General features: G+C 52.5%; 1 protein-coding gene across 1 annotated transcript in view; it reads right to left on the reverse strand.

Annotated features, from left to right (window-relative positions):
* LRRC75A (leucine rich repeat containing 75A) overlaps positions 1 to 6779 on the reverse strand; it is a 32667-nt gene extending 25888 nt beyond the window's left edge. The window contains exon 1 of the mRNA XM_065909653.1: positions 6517 to 6779. Within this exon, the coding sequence (XP_065765725.1) occupies positions 6517 to 6768 (252 nt within the window). The 5' untranslated portion in view covers positions 6769 to 6779. The remainder of the gene's footprint in view (positions 1 to 6516) is intronic.
* Positions 6780 to 23446: the final 16667 nt, after the last annotated feature.

Genomic DNA, 23446 nt, shown 5'->3' on the forward strand with positions numbered 1-23446 from the left:
CTTGGAGCCCTTTCTCAAGGCCCCGCTGAGCACATGCTGGCTTGTGCCAGCATTATAGATCCTCATAATCTGTCCATGAGGTGGGGGAACAATTTTATTCCTGTTTCTCCTGCCTCCCGTGGCCTAGAGCAGTGCCTGGAGGGGCAGACACTGGACTGTACAACAGACAAATCTCTTCGAGGTCTTATTTTGGCTCATCTGTCTTTTCTCATTTTTCAACAATTGTCTTGTCTTGTTCAGTTGCTCAGTCGTGTCCAACTTTGTGACCCCGTGGACTGCAGCACTCCAGGCTTCCCTGTCCTTCACCAACTCCCAGAGTTTGCTCTAACTCATGTCCATTAGGTTGATGATGCCATCCAATCATCTCATCCTGTCGTCCCCTCTTCCTCCTGTCTTCAATCTTCCCCCGCATCAGGGTCTTTTCCAATGGGTTGGCTCTTCACATCAGGTGGCCAAAGTATTGAAGTTTCAGCTTCAGCATCAGTCCTTCCAATGAATATTCAGGGTTGATGTCCTATAGGATTGACTGGTTTGATCTCCCTGCAGTCCAAGGGACTCTCAAGAGTCTTCTCCAGCACCACAGTCCAAAAGCAGCATTGTTCAAAACAATGATGATGCACTGTTGTTTTTAAAAAGAAAAGCTACCACTCCTTACTTTAAGTGAGATCCTGTCGACCTCATAGGACTATTTAAAGAGCTAGATAAACAGGAGAAAATGCTTTATGGACCGGGAAGCAGGACACGGGCAGGAGGGATGTCCCCAGAGCTTCCTCCACTCAAGGCGCTGGCCGCTACCAGACCAGACAACGAAATGACCCCTACTCCTTCCTGTTCTCACGGTCCCTGGCTGCCTTCCTGCCACGAAGGCTATGGGGGTGGGGGCAGCCCTGGGAAGCTGACCAAGATGAGCTGAACAACAGAGATGCAAAGTCTGCTTCTCACCCAGGGAAAGGGAGAGACACAGAGAGGAGATGGTGGGAGGGGGAGCGGGAGAGGCCGAGAAAAGCTGGGAGGCAGAGGACAGCGTGGCTGGGGGAACGGCCCTCAGGCCCGACGCGAGGCCACCCTGCAGGTGAACACTGCCCTTCTCCACCCCTGCCTGACTCTTTGTCTATACTGGTGAAGATGAAGTTAGAAACATCGAAATGCCACATCGCCTGAACAGCAGCCGTCGGCAGAACTCCATATGGCTGCAGCAGCCAGGAGTCTGAGCTAATAAAAGTTGAAAAAAAAAAAAAGAAGAAGGCTGGGAAATGCTCCCAGAGAGCCACGTGGGCGCTGCCTGGGCCAGCGAGTGGGGTGGGTAGGACAGTCAGGCACCGTGAAGGCCAGCCCCCACCCCTGCCTGGCCAGCCAAGGTTACTGTGCTCATTAGGACAACCACCTCTCCCGGGGCAGTGATGCAGCCTGCCACTTTTGACCACTGCCCCCATCCCCAATCCCTGTTTCTCCTAATGAGAGTGGATAGGACACAGCTGGTGGGCCAGGATAGGGAGGTGGATGGCAGGCTGAGACCCCCACTTTGGGGAGGGGATCTCCTCGGATGTGGACCCCACCCCTCAGGCATCCTGATGGGGAAGTCAGACCAAGACCTGAGTCACCTGGATAACTCTCTTGCAGGAGGCTTCTGCCTTCAGGAGGTGAGGGGGGGGTGTTCTGGGGGGTGCAGGGGGAGCCCAAAGGAGGTCTCTCCCCACCAGACCTGCAGTCAGGACAGCTGGCCCAGCCTCAGGCCCTGGCATCACGCCTGGCCACATAGAGGTGGCCTCATCCCTGGCCTTGGAAACCAGCAGAGCAGTCCTTGGCCTGGGGCTCCCCCTGCCTCGGCATCACTGGAAATGCCCAGCCTGGCCAGAGAGCAGCAGGGCTTAGAGAGGGAGGAAGCTTTCTCTCTGCAGATGGAATCAACATGATTCAGCACAAGGAGCCTGGAGGCCGGGCCCTCCCGCCAGGCTCCGCTCCCTGCTGCCACCTCAGCGGAGGCCCCAGACGGCACCTGCCACGGGGTCCCCATGGTGCCCACGGAGGCCGGGCACCATGCCACTCCTCTCTCCAAGAACACCACTGCCTGGCAGGCTGCCAGGAACAGCCAAGCCCTGTGGACAGGGCTCCCAGGAATCCAACCAAATGAAAGCAAACTCGCCAGATCTCTCGACCGCACCCGCGGGCCTGGCAAGTAAGCCCTGGGGTGCGCAGCCCAGACCCAAGGGCTTGCTGGGGACACACCAAGACTGCGTGTCCCTGGCGCACGACTGACTGTAGCTCACCACAACCTGCGGGTGTCAACCGCCTGCCAGGGACAGAGGTGGCGGTGGGGGTCTCCACTCTCAGAAGTGTGGGACTTAGTCTAACAAAATGGACAGTGGGAAAAACGACGTACATACGGACGATTAAATCCACACAGCCTAACCGGCAACTGAATCTCAGAGTCCATGGGCTGACGTGGCCCAGGAGGGTGGCCTTGGAAATGTAAGGAGCATTCCATGGAAATGAGGACGTGGATCCCAGGTGGAGAAGAACAAGATCAAGGCTAAGGGTGGGGAACTCACTGCTTGTTCTGGGGGTTGTTAGATGAAAAAGACAACCTCTTGCTCATCTTTCTGCCGACCCTCTGGGTCCTCAGGGAGACTTATCCAGACCCCTGGGGCAGCCAGCACCCTAGGTTCCTGGGGGCTCTTTTCTGCATTGCTGGGGTGGCTCATGTTCCCAGGTGTAGTGTAAAGCCAGCCCAGTCACCCTGGTCACGTGGCCTGAGCCACACCATCAGGCTAACCCTAGAACCGCCCTACCCAACAAGGCTGCACCGTATAAACCAACCCAATCAGATCCTCTTTACGGAAAAGCTGGGAGATGGGCCACTTCGGCCTGGTGTGTGCTGGGGGAGCTGAGCCCCTACTCTGGTGCTCCACGAGGCTGGGAGATGACTGAGTCTGGGACCTGGGGACTCAGAGCAACTCCTGTACCCAAGAGATGACCCCCGCCTCCTCCATGGGCTGGCACTCGCCCTCTCTCCATGACTAATGGGTCCTTCTTCCCAGGGCACCTTGAAGACTGCAAGTCTGAGCCGAAGACTTAGGAAGTGACACCTGGAGAAGGGGGAGGTCTGGGGGAAGGGAGCGGAGCCGCCTCTTTCATCCACAATTAGCTTCTTTCACCCCCCAACTCCCTGAGCACTGCCCCACACTGCTTTTGAACTTCCAGTGAGTTCTGGCCCAGACTGAGCCCTAGTCAGGCAGATGGAATCTAAAACTTCCTGGGCCCGGTCTGAGAAAGGGGACCGAGACCCTGCCGACAGCCCGGCCAGAACCCAAGCACATTCTCTTGTTCGCTGTCGTTGCTGCCGTGAGAACGAGTTTAGGTTTGCAGAGCTGAGGCAATCTCACACAGTTTGTAGCATCTGCTCTGCTCAGTACCTCAGACACCCTCAGGGAAATGAGGAACACAACTCAGAGGTTATCAGCTGGGTCCCAAGTGGGAGCAGACTGAGGACCGGATCGCAAGCTGCCCGAGCTGACCCTTGGCCCCAGGCTCTTCTCTAGATGGCATGGCTCCTCAAGGGAAGGGGACTCCCCTTGGCTCCTTCCCTCAGCCTGCTTCCCTCCCCGCTGCACAGCTCAGCATCCTAAACACCAAGGAGGCCTCCCCATGCTGCTCGGGCAAGGGACACGCAGGGACAGGCTCCCCCAAATCTAAGACCAGAGAGACTCCTAGATTCAGAAGCAGAGGCACCAGCAGTCACAATCCTTCAGCCCACCACGACTGTCACATATGGTCCCCAGGCCCCTGTTTCCACATCCTGAGCCTGTAGCAAGTCACACAGGTGGGGAAGGGGAGGTCTCAGACGGGGGTGTATTCTGAACCTGGGTCTGTGAACCCTCCAACATCCTTGCAGGACTGTGAATGTTGGCGCATTGTTCTGGGAAGAGTGTGGAGAGTTAGTTCAGGGCCACAAAGAGCTCACGGCCCATAGGCCCTCCCACGGGGCTCTGGGCATCACACACATGGACAAACACAGGAGAAGGTGAGGATGACCGTGACCGCGAATGTCTGGGCTCCCGTCCCCTCTGCCTGTTGCCCTGCTCACCTATGCCCACCCTTGTGCTCTGTGGGACAGGAACAGTGTCCCAGCATGACCAAGCCCTGAGCTCTGCACACCCACCTCTGCCTCCTGTTACTGATGCGCCCCTGCTGGTCTGACCCTAGGGAGCCCTGGGTGTTTCCTGTCTCTCAGTGACTGCTCATTCGCTTTCTGAACATCACCACCCCCGGACTAGAGGAGGAAACTGGAAAGGAAAACAAGATTTGGGGAAAGAGCCACTTCTGTGCACAGCACAGATGCAGCTCCTCATCCCTCCAGCCTCAGGGTCCTAGAAAACCACCTCTTGTTTCCCACGGACATTTGGACACTGGGGCGCCCGTCCCATGCTGCCCAGGGCCCCCAGCCACTCCCTGGAGGGGCCCTGATCCGCACCTTAAGCAGGCCCATCGCCGGCTCTGCAGAGCCCACAGGCCTCAACCAGAGGCCACGAGAGCCCAGGACGTGCCTGGAGCAGGAGGGCAAGTTATTCTGCTGTTTTCGCAGCAAAGGGGAAGCCTGGCTGACCTCCTCTGACCCCCATCAGCCAAGCCACTGTGTCAGGACAGAAGAGTGTCAGGACACCAACGAGACACCATCTGTCAGGAAATGCTCCCTGTCTCAGGGACGCTGTGGGTGACACAGACAGTATTAGTCGCTCAGTCGTGTCCGTCTCTGTGACTCCATGGACTGAGGCCTCCGTCCATGGAATTCTCCAGGCAAGAATATTGGAGTGGGTAGCCATTCCCTTCTCCAGGGGATCTTCCCGACCCAGGGATGGAACCCAGGTCTCCCGCATTGCAGGTGGATTCTTTACTGTCTGAGCCACCAGGGAAGCCTGTGGGGGACACAGGGATGTGTCTACTCTCCAAAAACCGAGGGAAGCTCAGGTTCTCCAGGATGTGGAATCACACTCGTCCTGCAGGCCCCACCTGACGACTGGCCCTGACTGGCCCTCAAGAACGGGCTGCACTCTGCTTTTTAAGCCCCAGGAGGGCTTGCCTCAACCCCCACCGTCAGCCCCGCCACAGTACTGTACCCTCTGCAGCACCCACCCCAGTGCCGGGAGACAGCATATGATCAGAGCAGCATCTCACCGTCTGGTTGCAAATGGATATGAAGGTCTGGAAAACCCATTACTCTGATAGAAAACAAAACAGTTTCCACAGAGGCCATACCCTGGCTTTCAGTTCTTGAAAGACAAAGAAACACACACCACTAAAAAGTTAGTAGGTGTGGAACGTCATCTTTCTCTGAAGATTCAGTTCAGAGGTGGCACCTGGGGAAAGAGCGGCATCTCAGGTAGTCTTCTGGATGCAGTTTGGGAAAGCGGAGGGGAGAGCAGAAACCCCAGGCTTCCCAAGCCCCCGGGCCTCTGACTCCATCTCCCTTTGTGCACACACCTTGGGAACACACACTCCAGGGTGACCACACACCAGATACATAGGGGGCTAGGCGGGTGCTACAGACCCAGGAGGGATGAGGGTCTGTCTGATTGATTTCCGAAGCTCCCCCCAGGAAGGCTCTCTGACAGCCTGTTTCAACAGTGATGGGAGAACTTCAGAGAGACCACCTCAGAGCCCCTTGCCCATCCCCTCTGGACTCCACCACTGAGTCAGTATATGGGGCTCCCCCGCAAAGCTCGGCCAAGACAACCCCTAGGGATGCGGGAGGGGCGCCTTCCTGCCTCTCTCCCACTGGACAGAATCCACGGAAGGGATGAAAAGTGAAGAAGGAAAACAAGCCCAAGAAAAGTGGACAGCAACGGCCCCAGGGAGACCCAAAGCAGAGGGGACCCGCCAGAGGTGCCAAGGCAGTCCCTAAACAGGGGGATCAGGCTGGGGGCAGGGCGCAGACAGACTCGGAAGGCCCTGCGGCCAGCCGGTCCCACGGGAACCGGGCCAGCTCCCCCACCCCACCGCTCAGCTCCAGGCTGAGCGCCGGTCAAAGTTAGTCAGGGGAGAGAAGACCTGTCTCCCACCTAAATCCCTTCTCACCCAGGGTGCCTCCCGGCGAGCGAAGCACCTGGGGGCTGGAATCTCACCAGTCCCAGAGCTGTGCCCTTGGACTCCCCCTGGGGAAGCTGACAACTGCGCATTCCTTGAGGACCCTTGATGGGAGAGACTGCCAGTGGGTAGGGGGAAAGAGAAGCACCTTGGCACAGGCAGGCGTCCCCTCCCGCCCACCGCCCCGGGCCAGCCTCCTCCCCTGCCTGCAGAGGAGAGAAGCGGGGACATTATTCCAACAGGTCCCCCTCGGCCGGGCCTCCCCGGGCAGCCTTCCTCCGCCCTGCCCTGAGGCCTCAAATTCAGGGGCAGAGCCGAGGCACCTGCGGCTAGCCGGGCCGGGTCCCCGCGAGAGGGGGCCCGGGCGGTGCCCCTGGCGCCCCGGGGCCTCCTCGGCAGGGGCGGGGCGCCCCCGCGGCCCCTCCCGGCGCTCACCTGGCGCAGGTGCTGCAGCAGCGTCCCCGCCTCCTCCCGCCGGCCCTGGCGCACCATCCGCAGCAGCTCCTGGACCATGCCGACGCGCCGGTGGTAGGGGGGCAGCCCCGCGCCCGCGCCCGCGCGCCCCGCCTTGTCCCCGGCGCGCAGCAGCAGCGACGCCCAGAAGTCGGGCCGCTCGCGCCGGGGGCCGGGCGCCGCGCCGGGGCCGGCTCGCTCCGCCAGGCTGCCCTTGGTCTGCCGGGTGCCCATGCCGCCGCCGCCGCCGCCGCCACCGCCGCCGCGCTCTCCGCGTCCCCGCCGCCGCCCGCCCGCCCCTCGGCCGCCCGGCGCGCGCCTCCCGGGCACAACTTTGGGGGAACTGTTGCGCGCGGGCGGGAGGGCGGGCGGGGGCGCCGGCCGCGCTCCTCCTCCGCGCTCCCCGGGCGCGCTCCCCCGGCGCTCGTCGCCCGCCGGCCCCGCCCCGGCCCGGCAGCCCCGCCCCCGGCCCCGCCAACGCGCGCCTCCGGGCCTGGCGCGCCCCCTCCTCGCCTCCCCGCCCCTTGGCTCCGCTCGCCCGCCCTGCGCCCCCTCCCGGTCCTCACCACGTTCCCCAGATGCTACACGATCGCGCGTGGATGACACCCACGGAGCGGACGGGGGGCATGCACCCGGCGACATGCTGAAAGTTTGGAGAATCGAGGCGGAGCGGAGCTGGGGTCTCAGCCCCAGAGTCGGGTTTCTCAAAGTGGGCGCCGCGGAGCATCCGCGCCCAAGTCGTCTGAGGGCTTGTTGAGAAGGGCCGACTCCCAGTCTCGCCCCAGACCCGCTCAGTGAGAATCTCCGCCGTGGGGCTTGGCGATCTGCATTTTTAGCTTCTTGACTGATTCTGATGGACACTCCTTTGAGACTCGGCGAAGTGAGGGCCAGTGGTGGTGCAGAAACCACGTGCAAGGCTGTGTTAGGTAGAGTCCGTAGCCTGCATCAGTCCAGTCTCAAAGGGGCTGGACCGTCCAGGGGCAAAGAAGAGTCCTTTTCTCTTGTTTTTGCTAGCACACCTCCGGAGAAGGGTCCTGAGGGTACACCCCATGCAAAGCAGCAGGAGCATGCCTGCAACTAGGCCCGACTGCGTGTCCCTACCTGGGACACCCCCCTACCTGGCCAGACCAACCCTCCCGTCCTTAGTGCACCAGATCACCCCCTGGCTCAGACGATGCTTGGAACGCCCAGGGCAGCCCTGCCAGAGAGAAGGCCCAGGCACCTGGGGACCTTCCCCAGTCGGATCATGGATCACCGGAGGGCTGGGGTGACTGCCCTGGTCTCAGGTTGGGCTGCAGGAGGAGCAGCAGTCATGTCTCTTGCCTCTGACCCAGGGCCTGGGTGCTGCTTTGGGACAGCGTGGGCTGTGGGGCAGGAGAGCTGGAGTCCGCCGTGTCCTGAGCCTGGAGCATCGGGCAGGTCTCTTCTGTGTGGGATGAGAACACTGTGCCGCGAATTGGGAGAGTTAAGATGCGGGGGGTGTGTCGGAAACTCCGAGAGGATACACATGTCCCACAGAGGACGTCCCTTCTCCCACTCTGTGCGTGACTGCTGGGTCAACCCCCAGTCCCTGGAGGATGGCCCTGTGTGCCCCTCATTGGCTTGCTCTCCCTTTGGATGTCCGGCTCCTGAATGCCCAGCTCTGCTGGCAGAGCACACTCAGTCTCCTGAAGGCTGGCTTCACAGGGCTGGGTGACACCTTCCAAATTCATCCCCACAGGACCCCGGCTGGGAGACACTTCAGTGCCTCTCATCTCTAACCTGCAGGATCACAGGCAAGGTGGCCACCAGGAAACCTGCTGACCTGGCCCCTTCCCAGGGATGGTGGGCTCCCCCTACCTGTAGGCACACTGCAGCTGGAGTTGGCACGTTGACTGGCAGGAGGGCGTGGGGCTGGGACAACACCATCTTGGTGGAGGGAAGCCCAGGCGACCCTGAGAGTGGGGTCTACTCTCTAGTTGCGGTACTTGGGCTCCCGCATGGGCTTGGTTGCTCCGCGGCATGTGGGATCATCCCAGCCCAAGGATGGAACCGTGTCTCCTGCACTGGCAGGTGGATTCTTTACCATTGAGCCACCAAGGAAGCCCTCTTCCATCTGTTTAGAAAGAAAACTTGTATTTGCTCCCATCTCTCCGTCACCAAGGCCCCATCTCTCTTCATTCCTTTTGAGCCAAGTTTCTTGGAAATGCCTAGTATTTACGTCCATTCATTCCTCACACACTGTCTCTTGCCAGTGACCCAGTTGCTAAATTCAGTGGCCACTTTCAGTCTTCCTTGACTCTTAAGCAGCATCTGATCCCGTTCCCTACACTGCACTCCCTTGGCCTATGGGGATACTGCTTTCCTCCAGGGACGCCCTCTGGGGCTTCCTGTGTTAGCTGAGTCCTTTCCTCCTCGCTGCCACCTGGGTGCAGGCAAAGACCCTTGCCTTATTTATCCTCATGGCTTCACGTGACATGCACACACTGATGACTCTAAGTCTTGCTTTCCAATTCACAGGCTGATAAGTTAACCTGTCACTGATTCTCGCATGCCAATGGAAGAGGTGACACTCCTGGATCAGAGATGTACCGCTTTCTACACAGGCCCATATAGTGTGAACATCAGCATATCTGCATCGGCTGCCCTGGCCTCCGAGTCCCGCGGGGATGCTGCACCTGTCGCGGGTTTACATCACCAAGGGTGGAGGACACCCGGCTGGAGAAGCCTGGAGGGAACAAACGTAGCGCTGAGAAGTGATCCGGGTGTAAGGCGGCCGGGGGTTCTGCCTTCTTGGCACACAGGGCGAGATGGGAAGGATGTGAGGCAGGCCCTCACTCCTAAAGAAGGAGTGTCTCTTCCGCCAGCGGGCGCTTCATACTCCACAAACGAGCCCATCTCTCTTCCAGGCCTCCTCCCCAACCTGCCCTCCATGGGCTCTGCTTCCTGTGAGCAGCCGGAAACCCTGGAGCCGCTGTGCGCTCCGCTGTGCGCTCCGGTCTTGGAACACCTGCGTCTGGTGAGTCCTGGTGAAGATGCCCAGGGGGTGGCGCTCGTTTGTGCGTGTTGACTGCGGGCTCTATCTCGAGCTGTGTCTGGTACGGTGCGCTTTCATCCTTTCAAACAGCTGTGAGGTCAGTCTCACTTCTGCCCTGAGTTCACAGCTGAGCATATGGACTCTGGGACATGTTAGTGACGAGCCAGGCAGGGATTCACACTCAGGTTTGTCTGACCTGAAAGCCCAGCTATGAATGTGACTTGAAACATGGATCCTTGCTGGACACACACTGTCGTCGTTTTCACCCCAGCCATTACGTCACAACAGCCTTCTTTTTAACTAAAGAGGAAACAGTTACACACCACACACACACACACACACACACACACACAGAGGATTCAGTGACTTATATCCCTTTCCATCCAAACTATTCAGCATGGGGCTTCCCAGGTGGCACAGTGGATAAGAATTCACCTGTCAATGCAAAGGACATGGGTTCGATCCTAGTCTGGGAAGATGCCACATGCTGCAAAGCAACTAAGCAGGTGTGCCACAATTACTGAGCCCACGCTGTAACAAGGGAATCCCCCACGGTGAGAAGTCCGAGCACCGAGATGAAGAGTAGCCCTCACTTGTTGCAATCAGAAAGCCCTCATGCAGCAACTGAGACCCAGTTCAAATTTAAAAAATTTTTAAAAACAAAAATTAAAAAACAAAACAAAAAACTACTCAACATGTATTGCTGCTCCCACGTGCGATGCTGTCATCATCCTGTGTTACTTACTCCCGCCCCGAGATGCTGTCTCCTGTGGCTTTGCACACACTGCAGTATCTTCCTTCACCTCCTTAACAGGTAATGAGTATCCCTTAAGACTTGGTTTAGGTGTCCCCTTCCTCAGGAAGCCTTCTCTCAATGCCTCCCATACCATCCTCCATGTGACTGCAATACCCTGTGACTACGACCGTGTATCTCGTTTGTACTGTTCGTTGGCAGGCGCTCTTCTGCCTGGAGCATCCCCCCTCTTCCCTTCATTGCTCAGCTCCTCTTCTTCCCTTGCCTCCCACCAGCTGGATAGGTGTCCATCTCGTGTTTCTCCAAGTCTGACTACTTGAGCTTAATGCTGCTGTCCTGGCCTGGGATCTCCTCAAGGGCTGGTTGTCTACTGGTGGCCAGAAGGAGGAGCTCAGCATAAATTTGCTGAGTAAAAACTGTGCGGACCCCCGTGCATGGCGGGCACTCAGGAGCCAGAGCACTAAGGTGCCAGTGGGGCATGTTAACATGGAAGCTACAGGTGACCTTCAGGAAATCAGTCTGCAGGGAATCGAGGCAAGAAAGCTGAGAAGTGCTGACGTAGCTCCTTCTTTCCAGAGACTTGGCTGTGACTTGGCTGGTGGCTGGTTGACTTGGGGCAGTTCCTTCTTGGTGGTGGTTTGTTATGAGTGAAATGGGGCATTTATTTAGAGGGAACCCAGGAATCTATCCTTTTGGTTGTTCTCTTTTATTTAAGCATCTAATTTTGGTAACTTGAGATGCATTGGACTTTTCTCACCATTAAACCAGGAATTACAAAATTCTCATCATGATTTTTCTTTGAACATTCACTTCAGTTTTTTCTATTGTAAGATTTGAAGTTAACTTCAAATTAAAGATCTTTCAGATTATATAAATGTTTAAGTAAACACATCTAATTCATGGATCAAATACTAAATATTTTTATCTGCAATGTCAAGCTCTTATTGCTGCAGTGCATTTTACACTAATAATATTGAAGCCTTTTCTTAATAATCATGCAAAAATGTTTTGATAGTCCTTTTTAGAGCAGAAGAAACTGATGTTTAAAAAAAAAACAAAACAGAGTTTGGCTAGTGCTTCCTTGAGAGTCAGGATTCAAATCCAGGTCTGCACTGCTTTAGAGAACATGTTGTTCAGTTGCCAAGTCATGTCTGACTCTTTGCGACCCCCTGGACTGCAGCACACCAGGCCTCCCTGTCCCTCACTGTCTCCTGGAATTCCCCCAAGTTCATTTCCATTGAATCGGTGGTACCTTCCAACCATCTCATCCTCTGTCGCCTTCTCCTTAAGAGAATATAGATGGTCAATATAATTAAAAATTTTTATTTGAAAATGTTATGCTGGTGCTGTTTGTCCTTGAATGTAGGCAGAGGAGTCGGCCAGGAAGAGCACAGGAGAGGAAGCACACCTAAACCACGTCCCACCCAGTGGTGGGAGGTGGCCTAGGATGTCTCTGGAGGGACGAGTCTCAGACCAGCCTCAGGGAGACTCTGGGACAGATTTGGGAAAGGAGGAGGAAAGACATAATTAGTTTGCAAAGGGAAGAAAAGCTGGGGAAGTAACAACCTGCCAAAATGCCTGGAAGGCGGGGCAGGGGCTTGTGGAGAGAGAGGCAGTAGGACCATCCCTACCACCCCCCACTCCTGGGGGGAAGGAAAGGGAGCTCTCTGGGCAGCTGAAGGCGGCCCAGGCAGGACGGGCATGACCAGAGCCCCCTGCAGGTGGGAGACAGAAGCTTGGTGCAGCATCCTGCTTCCATGAGGTTTTGCTCCAGCAGCTCAAAAATCAGGGCCCGGAAGTGAGGGATTAGACCTGCTGGTGCTGGGCTTCCTTGGGGGCAAACTGAGCCACTGTAGTTTTTTTGCTTCTAGTCTTTCCTGGAAGCAAAGACCCGTGGAGTACTATCAGGGATGGAGGTGATGCCAGGACCCAGGGATGGGATACAATGTATGTCCTCCAGCGGTTCTCAAACTGGAGCAGGCATCAGAGTCCCCAGGAGGGCTCGTCAAGGGACAGACCGCCGAGCACCACCCTCAGAGTTTCTCACTCAGTAAAGAAACTGGGACCAGCTGCCTTTGTAATGAGTTTCCAGGGATCCCATGTTGCCAGGCGGCTCTGCCCGGGGACCGCACTTTGAGAAGAGCCAGAAGAGCTGGGTGTGGGGAGGAAGCAATCAGGAGTTATTCTCTCCTAAGGTCTTGACAAGTCTGCCAAGGCCAGACTACTCCTGTGCTCAGAGAAGTTGAGGGCATCCCTGAAGAGCTGGCCCCGAGAGAACACGGAAGGCACGTGCACACAGGATGCAGGGACCCTATCTCTTAGCCCACTTTCCTCTCAAAGGAAGACTCTTCCCCCTTGCAGGATGCTGCCAGCGCATTCCTCTGTCAGCAGCGCATTCCTCTATGAATTCCCACACATGCTGAGGTCTTCAGGGCCCCTGAATGCTGCTGTGTGCTGGGGGTGAACGTGAACCCCTATGTTTCAATCCCCAATTGCAAGCAGACCACCGGTGACATACCCAGCATGGGACCAGCTCTCAATAGGAAGCTCGAAATCCCAGGATAACTGACCCAGGCCTTTGCTGGCAAGAACACTCTCAGATTGTCAGCAAGGCAAGTGAGAGAAGTGACCTGGGAGGGAGAAGGGCTGGCTGCATCAGGAGAACGAGCACCCAGGGCTCCACCAAGCTCCAACGCTCGCCTTGCAGATGGAGCTCCAGGAGGACACATCCTGGAATCCATCCACTCAGGGCCTCTGAGAACCATGTACAAGGCTGACTGCACACTTTCCTTCTACTTCCCTAATTGTTTCTCCATTTCTCCATGCATGGCTTGCTTTAATTTGGTTATTTAGTTATGTAACAAGCACCCACGAGCTCACCATCGAAAACAAAACCAAACCAAACCAGGCTCATGGCAATAAGCGACCTTTCATCCCTGTATGCCATCGCCTGACCCCCTTTCTCTTTATATTATTTTAATGTTCCTCTGCATAATGGAGAAATCAAACACATTCAAAGCTAGAGAGACTAGTGAGTTCACATGTCCTCCTTGTTCTCCTTTAACTTCTCAAAACATGCCCACTCTTATTTTACCCATTTTCTCTGTTTCCACGTAATTTAGGTAGCTGTATTGCATTTATTGCCTGGAAAATTCCATGGACGGAGGAGCCTGGTGGGCTGCAGTTCATGGGGTCGCTAAGAGTCGGACACGACTGAGCGACTTCACTTTCATTTTTCACTTTCATGCATTGGAGAAGGAAATGGCAACCCACTCCAGTGTTCTTGCCTGGAGAATCCCAGGGACGGGGGAGCCTGGTGGGCTGCCGTCTATTGGGTCGCACAGAGTCGGACACAACTGAAGCGACTTAGCATTGCATTTATATAAGCGATAAAGTGTTAGTCACCCAGTCATGGTTGACTCTTTGTGACCCCATGGACTGTAGCCTGCCAGGCTCTTCTGTCCACGGAATTCTCCAAGCAAGAATACTGGAGTGGGTAACCATTCCCTTCTCCAGGAGACCCTCCTGACCTAGGGATCAAACCAGGGTCTCCTGCATCATAGGCGGATTCTTTACCATCTGAGCCACCAGGGAAGTATGTGCTCTTAAAGGATATCTTTTTTTTAAAAAATTTTGATTTTTTTAAATTGTATCAAAGAATATCTTGGGGCTTCCCTGGTAGTCCAATGGCTAAGACTCTGTGCTCCCAATGCAAGGGGCCCAAGTTTGATCCCTGGGCAGGGAACTAGATCACACATGTTGCAACTAAGTATTCCCATGCCAAAAGTAAAGATCCTAATGATGCAATGAAGATGGAAGATCCCACGTCCTGCAAATGAGACCCAGCACAGCCAAATAAATAATTTTTTTAAATGGCCAAGATGGTAAATGTTATGTGAATTTTATTACAATTTAAACAAAAACAGACAGTTACAGTCAAATTCAGGGCCATGCCCTCCTTAAGATTGTTCTGGAATCCAGGGATTTATACATCCAGAATATGGAGTAAGGACCACAGCATCTCAGCTGCTGCTCTGGTTGATGTGGCCTGTGTGGTCCCCGTGAAGGCAAGAGCCACCTCTTATTATACTCCTTCAAGCTTGAGCCCTAGGATAGTGTCACCTGATCCTTCCCATTTTGGGCAACCACTAGCTGCCTCCATTTAGAGCACTTCATGTAACTGGGACACCAATGGGTTTCTACCTCTTGCAAAACTCCTTTCCAAAAAAGAGTGGTCCTTCAGAAGCCTTGAATAGAGCTTTCTTCAAAGAAGACATACAGATGACCAACAGGTGTATGTAAAGATGTTCAACACCACTAATCATTAGAGAAATACAAACCAAAGCCATGGGATACCACCTCAACCTGTTAGAATGGTCATCATAAAAAAAAAAAGACAACAAAACCCACCCCAGGAGATGAGTTTTCGAAAAATTAAAAATAGAATTACCATGGGCTTCCATGGTGGCTCAGTGGTAGAGAGTCCACTGCTAATACAGGAGACATGGGCTGATCTGGGAAGATCCCACATACCACAGAGCAACTAAGCCCATGTGCCCCAACTATTGAGCACACAGGCCCTAGAGCCTGTGCTCTGCAACAAGAGAGGCGACCGCAATGAGAAGCCTATGCACCACAGCTATAGCGTAGCTCCCGCTCACAGCAATGAAGACCCAGCACAGCCAAAAATAAACAAACAAACAAATAAATAAATAAAACTTATTAAAAAAAAAAAAAGAACCTATCATATGATCCAGCAATTTCATTTAAGGGTATTTATCCAAAAGACTTGAAGATAGGATTTCAAAGAAATATTTGTACTCTCTTGTTAATAGCATCATTATTCATGAGAGCAAGGTGCAAAGAACCTGAATGTCCATGAATGGTTGAATGGATAAGGTAAATGTAATCTATACATACAGTAGAATATTATTCAGCCTTCAAAATGAAAGAAATCCTGTCATATCTTCAACATTAAATGAATCTTGAGGATATTCTGAGAGTGAAATAAACCTGCCACAGAAAGACAAGTACTATACGGTTCTAGATACATGAGGTACCTGGAGTGGTCAGGGTCATAGAAACAGGAGGTAGAGCGATGGCTGCCGGGGTCTGGGGGAGGGGGAGGTGAGGAGTTGTTGTTTGACAGCATAAGTTTCACTCCTGCAAGATAAAATGTGCTAGAGATTCGCCATACAGCAACGTATGTATATGTACCCCAATGTTTGTTACAGCACTTTTTACAATAGCTAGGTCATGGAAGCAACCTAGGTGTCCACCGACAGATGAATGGATACAGAAGTTGTGGTACATATATACAATGGAACATTACTGGGCCATAAAAAGGAATGCATCTGAGCCAGTCCTAATAAGGTAGATGAACCTAGAGTCCATTATACAGAGTGAAGTGAGAAAGAGAAGGGGAAAGAGAAATACTGTATATTAATACATATATATGGAATCCAGAAATGTGGTACTGATGAACCCATTTGCAGGGTAGCAATGGAGATACAGGCATAGAAAACAGACCTGTGGGCACAGTGCAGGAAGGAGAGGGTGGGACAAACAGAGAGGAGCATGGGAACATATATGTTACCAGGTGTAAAACAGCAAACGGGCATCTGTTGTGTGACACAGGGAGCTCAACTCTGCTCTGTGACAACACAGAGGGAGGGGATGCGGCAGGAGTGGGAGGGGGGCTCAGAAGGGAGGGGACGCATGTATACCTGTGGCTGATTCACGTTGCTGTGTGGCAGAAACCAGCACAGCATCGTAAAGCAGTTGTTCTTCAATTAAGAAAAGCAATGTATGTAGAGTGACATCACTGTACTGCACACTGCAGTATTTGTTGAGAGGATGTTGTTTTTAACCACTAATAAGAATAATCAAAGAACTGTCCTTCCCCAGTCTTAGGGAAGGTCTCTCCCACTGCACTCTTCTCATCTGGAACTAGCTTCCTTCCCCTCCCCCATCTGTGGAAACTGCACTTAATTCATTGATGTGCTTCTCCCTGGGGACCAAGTCCTGAGTGGGTGCTTCATCAGGTGCCCCCCAGTATTCAGAGAAACTGCTAACTGCCCTCCCTGCTCCCTTCCCCAGGGAGTGCCTAGGCTGGCCCTTTCTCACAGGAGTTGGGAACGGAGAAATGGCCTTTTCCCTCTTCAGAGTTGCCTCCAGTTTGTGGTTTGTTTATGTGATAAATGCTCGAGTGTGTACTGTGCACTGGGATGGGCTCTGGAGACAAGATCACAAACAGGAAGGACGGGACCCTGCCCCAGGGAGTTTACTTCCCAGCAAACAAAGAAGGTGACTTCCGAAGGTGTCAACTGCTGTGATGAAAATAAACAGAGGGACCTGGTGATCTGGGAGGTGCCCCAAGGAGGTCCCTCTGAAGAGAGGATGCTTGTCTTGAGATGTGAGGAGAATGGAGGCAGGAGGAATGGCATTCCAGGAAGACCTAACAGTTTGTGCAAAGGTCCTGGGTAGAAAAGAGTGGCATGTCTAAAGAACAGAGGAGGCTGGTGGGTACGAGGGGAGAGTGGATTGGAGGAAAGGGAAGCTGTAGCTGGAAGGCATGTGTGCAGGGCCTCTTGGAGCAAGTTGGAGCAGGAAACTGTTAGCTACTAACAGGCAAGGAAGGACAGCCTGGAGGACATCCTTGGCTTCTCGCCCAAGTCTGTTACCTGCTACTTGCACAACTCTAAGTCAAGGGTTTTCAAACTTGGGCATGCATTTGAGTCAAGGGCCGGGCAAGGGGAGGGTTGTGACAACACCCAGCTGGGCCTCATGCCAGAGTGTCTGATTCGGTGGGTCCGAGGGGGGCCTAAATGTGTGTGCTGATCAAGTTTCCAGGTGATGCTGCTACTCCAGGTCCTTGGACCACTTTGAAAATCATGTTCTTAAAAAAGAAGAAAATCATGTTCTAAGCAAGTTACTGATTCTGAGTCTTTTTCTTCACCTGTAAAATTGCATTTCTCTGAACTCAGCAGTTGCCAGAGAGGACTGAGAGTGGAGGGAGGGATAGTTAGAGAGTTCAGGATGGACATCTTCACATCCTGCTATATTTAAAATGGATAACCAATAAGGACCTACTGCATAGCACAAGGAACTCTGCTCAGTGTATGTGGCAGCCTGGATGGGAGAGGAGTTTTGGGGGAGAGTGGATACATGTGTATCTATGGCTGAGTCCCTTTGGCGTGCATCTGAAACTATCACAACATTGTTAGTCGGCTATATTCCAGTACAAAATAAAAAAATTTTTTAAAAATCGCCCTTTTCTCCTGGTTGATGTCATTATCAAACGAGATAAAGCCCTTTGTAAAAATAAAAAGGATACTAAGAGGGAAAAATCAACTTAACTTTAATAATCACCAGTGTGTGTTTCCTTCACAATTTACAAAGGATGCTCACATGTAACACTAGCAGCAGGTGCCTTGGGAGCGGGGGCAGTTTTATTTTCTCTACTGGAAGGGTGGCTGACTCTCGGACCATGTACATTGAATCTCACTGCTGCTGGAAGGACAGACACCTGCTTTGCTCTGCCTGGGAGAGACCTTGGATGCGCCCCCCATTGTTCACTCCACAGACAGAGGCTTGATGATCTCCTGTGTCTGTGGTTATTTTTGTTAACCATCATCTCCTCCCACTCCTCCCCAAGAAAGGCGTCCTGTGAGTCATCCGGAGGCCCGGGAGGAAGCCACAGTTGCTCGGCTGGTTTCTGGCCATCGAGGGACAGACAGGAGTGGTTGAGGTCTCCTTGAGCTTTGAAGGAAAAACTCCATCGATTCACAGACTCTCAGAAAGTCAGCCTCTAGGATATGTGCCTATTATATACTCTTGGAGTATTTTTATTTGTACTCACTCACAGAGTCAACAAATATGTTGACTATCTGCTACAAAGCAAGGCTGAGGATACAGCCGTGACAAAACAACAAAGCGGCCCTTTTTGGAGTTTATGTGTGTGAGATCCATCCATGGAATGCTTACTGAAAGCCTACCATGAGATATCTATCCATGGAACACATCCTGAAAGTCTACCATGTGATAGCCAACTATGGAATGCATACTGAAAGCCTACCATGTGTCATGAAATTTATAGTCCAACAGGGAAGACAGACTTGTAATCAGATAAATGCAGCGAGGTGTAATAGGGCTTGTGATGGTGATAAACACAGGGTGGGGACAGTGAGTCATAAGGGGGAAGAGGGCCCCGAGGAGGCGTCCCCATAAACTGGTTATTAAAGGCAACTGACTAAGGGGAGGCATTCTGCAGAGAGGAAGCGGCTGTAGCTTGGCACATAGGGCACCTGCCAACGGTTCCACAGAGTTGGGGTACAGGGTGCCCGGGATAGAGCAGAGGCTGGGAAGGGTGGCAGGGGTCTGGCCACAAATGGCCTTAGGTGACCTGGACATGGGGCTTAATCCTGCATTAAGGGTACTGAAGTGTTAAAAAGCTCAGGGTGGAGAGGGAACAGTGACAGGGCTAAGCTGCGTGGGGTGATTATTCTGGAGAACGTGTGGGGGGAGCCACTGGGTGCAGAACTGGGGATGAGGAGAGGAGGCTGGGCTCACAGACGGAAACAAGGATGCAGGATGCAACAGGGCCAGGAGAGGCAAGTCAGGGAGGGACGCTGAGGACGCAGAATGGACAGGGTTGGTCACAAGCCGGAAGTGGGGAAGGAAGATGCCGAGGGGAAGAGAAGCAGCTAGAGGAGCAAGAACGTGGGGAGGAAATGACTTCTGTTCTGCACACGCTGAGTCCGAGATGCATGTTGGCATAGCACAAGACCTAACTAGAGTGTGAGGTCGAGAACCCCACATTGAGCAGTAACTGAACCCAAATGAGTCTGGGGATGACGGCAAGGACAAGCAGGCCAGTGGGTGCAGTGTCATTTAACACACTGGAGGAGGCGGGGAAACTTTGAAGAGAACTCAGAGGAGATGTCAGAGCAAGACAGCAAAGGAGGACGGAACAGGGTATTGGATAACTGCTGTGAAAGTCAAGGAGGGAGAAAGTTTCGGAAAGAGCAGTCACTGGTGACAAATGCTGAAGAACAGGTCACTGGAAGGACTTAAAAGTTTGATTTCAAGAGAGTGAATTGAGCCCCTGCCAAGAAATAAAAATGTATGGAATAAGTGGAAAAAACTTGGGAGATGAGACTCTGAACACCATCTCCAAAGGGCAATCACTGTTATATGGATTCACAACTTTCTAATTTTGACTCTTCTGTTTGTACCAGAAATCTCCATCTTCTATGTGACCAGTGAAAGAAATAAAACAGAACTACAAAAACATGGGAAATTACACTTGAAAACACACTTTCAGGTCTCAGAGACTTCAAGGAACTTCTCTACAAGGGGTGATGCAAATAGGAGCAGATTCCAAGAAGTACCTGCAGACAGTTCGTTCATCACACACAGAGGACAAGTGGAAGGGCCCTCAGCAAAACCCCACATGCCCGAGCTTTGGCAGAAGCAATGCTCTCTTGCACACATCATGTCTGGCGCCTGGCTGGGTGAGGACACTGCAGGAACCAAGACAGACAAGATCCCGGCCCCCAGAGGCTTGCATTCTAGTAGGACGGATGGACAATAAACAAGTAAAGTAACAAGTAAAGTAAAATAAACAAGATAAACCAAGTAACCAGAGTGGGATGAATGCTATGAATGAAATAAACTAGGATGAGCCAGTAGAAACAGGAGAGGATTGCTTCAAACAGATGGTAGTCAGTTTATCTTGCTGAAAAATTTCCAACTTTAGTCACATAGCAGACTTCACGTGCCATCATATTTTATGATTGATCACATCTTGCACTGTTCTAATCATCTCCTGTTGCATTTCAGACAACCCTCACTGGCAATGGTAGAGGTGGGGTGTGAAGTTGTGAGGAAAATAATTCTGTGATACTTTCCCTATGCCTACACCCTGATCCCTGAATGAGCATCATGGGTGGGGACAAAGATGGGTCACTGGGAAGGTGAGTGGATCTCCACTGAACAGAATGCTCATATGGGATTGTTTATGTGGGGGCAGCCCCATTTCTCACTGCTTCCCAAACACATCCTAGCTCCAGCCATAGCATGAATGCTCAACCCAAGACCCTCCTGGAGCTTTTCAAAATGTGTGTATGAGTTCGAGAATGAATAAGCCTTTTCCATCCTGTGTGAAGAGGCTTGACTGCAGAAATCCAAAACTAAGCCAACTCCCTAGAACAGCGGAGGCAGGAGGTGGAGGAGGTGAGTCCTGCTGCTCCGGGTGGCCCGGAGGCAGGTCCACTTGCTGCTTTTCTTGAGGCTTGGTTTCCTGAGCCACCTCTTCCTTTTGTTGCCTAAGCTGGTCCCAGCTGAAGTTCTGCCACTGTCAACTCAAGTACCCCAACTGTTGTGATGCAGCTGAATCGCACAGAGCTGGGATCAAAGCCCCACATATTCTGGAGTTGAGGCTGTGCTGAGCAAGGCAGAAGCCCCAGCAGTGGGCTTTGACAGGTGCAGGTCCCTCCCTGTTGGGGGGGGGTTAGCCCACGCTAACCCCAGGGCAAAGATTACTACCACATTCAGAGGTCTCCATTCCCTAAGGCTCCTAGGGCCAAAATGAACTTTTGGGGGAATGTCTGCTTTTAGCTAGGATGAGCTCAGCTGCTGCGACAAACAGACCTAGAGATGCTTATTGGCTCAAACACAACAGAAACGTCTCATTCGCACAACAGACTCCAGTGTGTGCTTTTAGTGACAGTGGCTCTCTCCCATATAGTGACTCAGGGATCCAGGATCCAAACTGAGGCTCCAGCATAGCTTGGCTGTCATTTACATCTTGCCAGCAGAAGGGGGAGGGATAGCACGTCAGGTCATGATCTATTGGTGAGAACCAATCACATGACCACACTGAACTGCAAAGGAGGCTGGGAAATGTAGTCCAGTCTTGCACCTTGCTATAGCTCCCATTGCTACCAAAGGGGAGAATGATTTTGGTGGGCAGAAAACTTTTGACTTTCTGAGAGGACTAAATGGGAGGCACTCAAGTGTTTTTAATCTTGACAATACTGATATTTCAACTGGACACTTCTTTGAGGGTGTAGATGCACTGTAGAACATTTAGTAGCATCCCTCCACCCACTCCTAGTCATGACATCAAAAATGTCTCAAGACATTGCCATCAGTCCCTGGGGCATAAAGTCATCCCTAGTTGAGAATCACTGCTCCAGACACCGAGAGCAATGTCAGTGTTTGTCAACCAGGGATGAAAGGCAGTAAAATTACCTACTCTCACTTGTCACTTGGAGATTCTCTGGTGGCTCAGACAGTAAAGAATCTGCCTGTAATGCAGGAGACATGAGTTTGATCCTTGGGTTGGGAAGATCCCCTGATGGAGGGGGCAACCTACTCCAGTACTCTTGCCTGGAGAATCCCATGGACAGAGGAGCCTGGCGGGCTATAGTCCATGGAGTCCCAAAGAGTTGGATATGACTGATGACTAACACTTTCACTTTCTTCACGTCACTTGGGAAGCTCGTGGTGTGGATGCTAGTTTTTGCTCACGAGATTGACAGGTTAGCTGAGGTGCTGACTTGAAGGTTCAGAGAGAACAAATGATACGGACCCCAACTCTCAGACTCTCAAGTGCATGATGGGAACAATGTTAGAACATGCAGGTGCCTTGTGTATAGCCAGGGTAGCCTGCACAACAGATGCTCTATGGCTTTCATTCAATTCAAAACCCAAAGGGCACTGACTTGTTTGCAATGAACAGATTTTCTGAATTATTTGGTGCCAATTCCCTAAAATCTCTGGGAGAAATAAGATTTGTTTGATACCTTTCCTAACATGAGGCAAATTTGTTAAGCATCTAGTGAGTTGTTCTGAATGGACTTGGTGAACTAGGACTGGGCAGACCTCTAGAACGGATTTGTTTGCAGGAAGTGGGCTGCAGGGAGGATTTCTAGCAGCTTGTTGATACCAGAAGTACTACCATCCAGCAAAGCATTAGGCTGCCAACAGTCTGCTTTATCTCTTAGAAACCCAACAGTGCTGCTCTGACTTCACAGGAAACATTTCCTGGCTGTAGCTAATGGGGATTCCTTCATATCCCACGGAGAACTTCAGGTTGTAGTCCCCAACAATGAGGTCGAGATTTGTGTGTAGCTTCCTGTGTAAAAATATTAGTTTCTTGATTCATTGGGAACATGCACCCTCTTGAACATTAAGTAAAACTAGTTATGTAAGTCTTTTATTTGAAAGCTACTTGAAATGAATACAAGTCATAATCAATAAAGCTCAGTTTGAAACACTGCTGAAAAAAAGGAAGAGAGAGACATTTTCTCTGTCCCTGGAGCTGCACAAAGTAACAAGTTTATGTTAGACTGAGGTTTGTGTGCAAATAGCTCAGTACTCCTTCTGAGGAAGAGCAATTTGGGTCTAATAAGTGTTTGATGTCTCACAAACCCATGCGGATCGTTCTCTCTGAGAAGGCTTGAAAACACTAGACTTTTCGACTTTTTACCAGTTGCTATTTAGTCTAGAGGGCTTCTCTGGTGGCTCAGATGGTATAGAATCTGACTGCAATACAGGAGAAATAACAATGAAAAACCAAGTAACAAATCTAGCACTGCTGAGGGGTGGTTCTCCAGAGCCCAGAGCCCTCTGTGGTCCGGTCTTTGTTTGCCTCCTTCTTGAGCCTTGTCTGCTGGCGTGGTCTTGCCTCCTCGGACACCTCGAGCCCAGGAGAACCAAGCACATGGCATCACCCATGCACCAAGCCCCGCAGTGCCCAGATTTCTCTCCACCTCCCAGCCAAACCCCAGAGCTTGATGACCATGTTGTCAAGTTTCAGGATTCAGGTCACACGCGATGCTATCCAGAAAGGCTTTTTGACTTTCACTGGTCTCTCAAGAAGAGCTGGCCAGTTGTCCCCAGTGCCCCTCAAGCCGCTGACTGGCCTTTATCACCCAGGACACACTATGTAGATGCCTCACCCCTGCTGGACCACAAGCTCTGATGGCAGGGCCTGAGTCTCACTCCTCTTGGGAGCAGCACAGGATCTGGAGAAGGTTTGTTCAATAAAAGCGATCAAAGAAATAAACAGTCATTTTATAGCAAATGTTATGCTGTCATGTGATTCTCCTTGCGTTTAAAATTGTGGTAAGATA

Source organism: Muntiacus reevesi, chromosome 18, assembly GCF_963930625.1.
Source record: "Muntiacus reevesi chromosome 18, mMunRee1.1, whole genome shotgun sequence".
Lineage (NCBI taxonomy): Eukaryota > Metazoa > Chordata > Mammalia > Artiodactyla > Cervidae > Muntiacus > Muntiacus reevesi.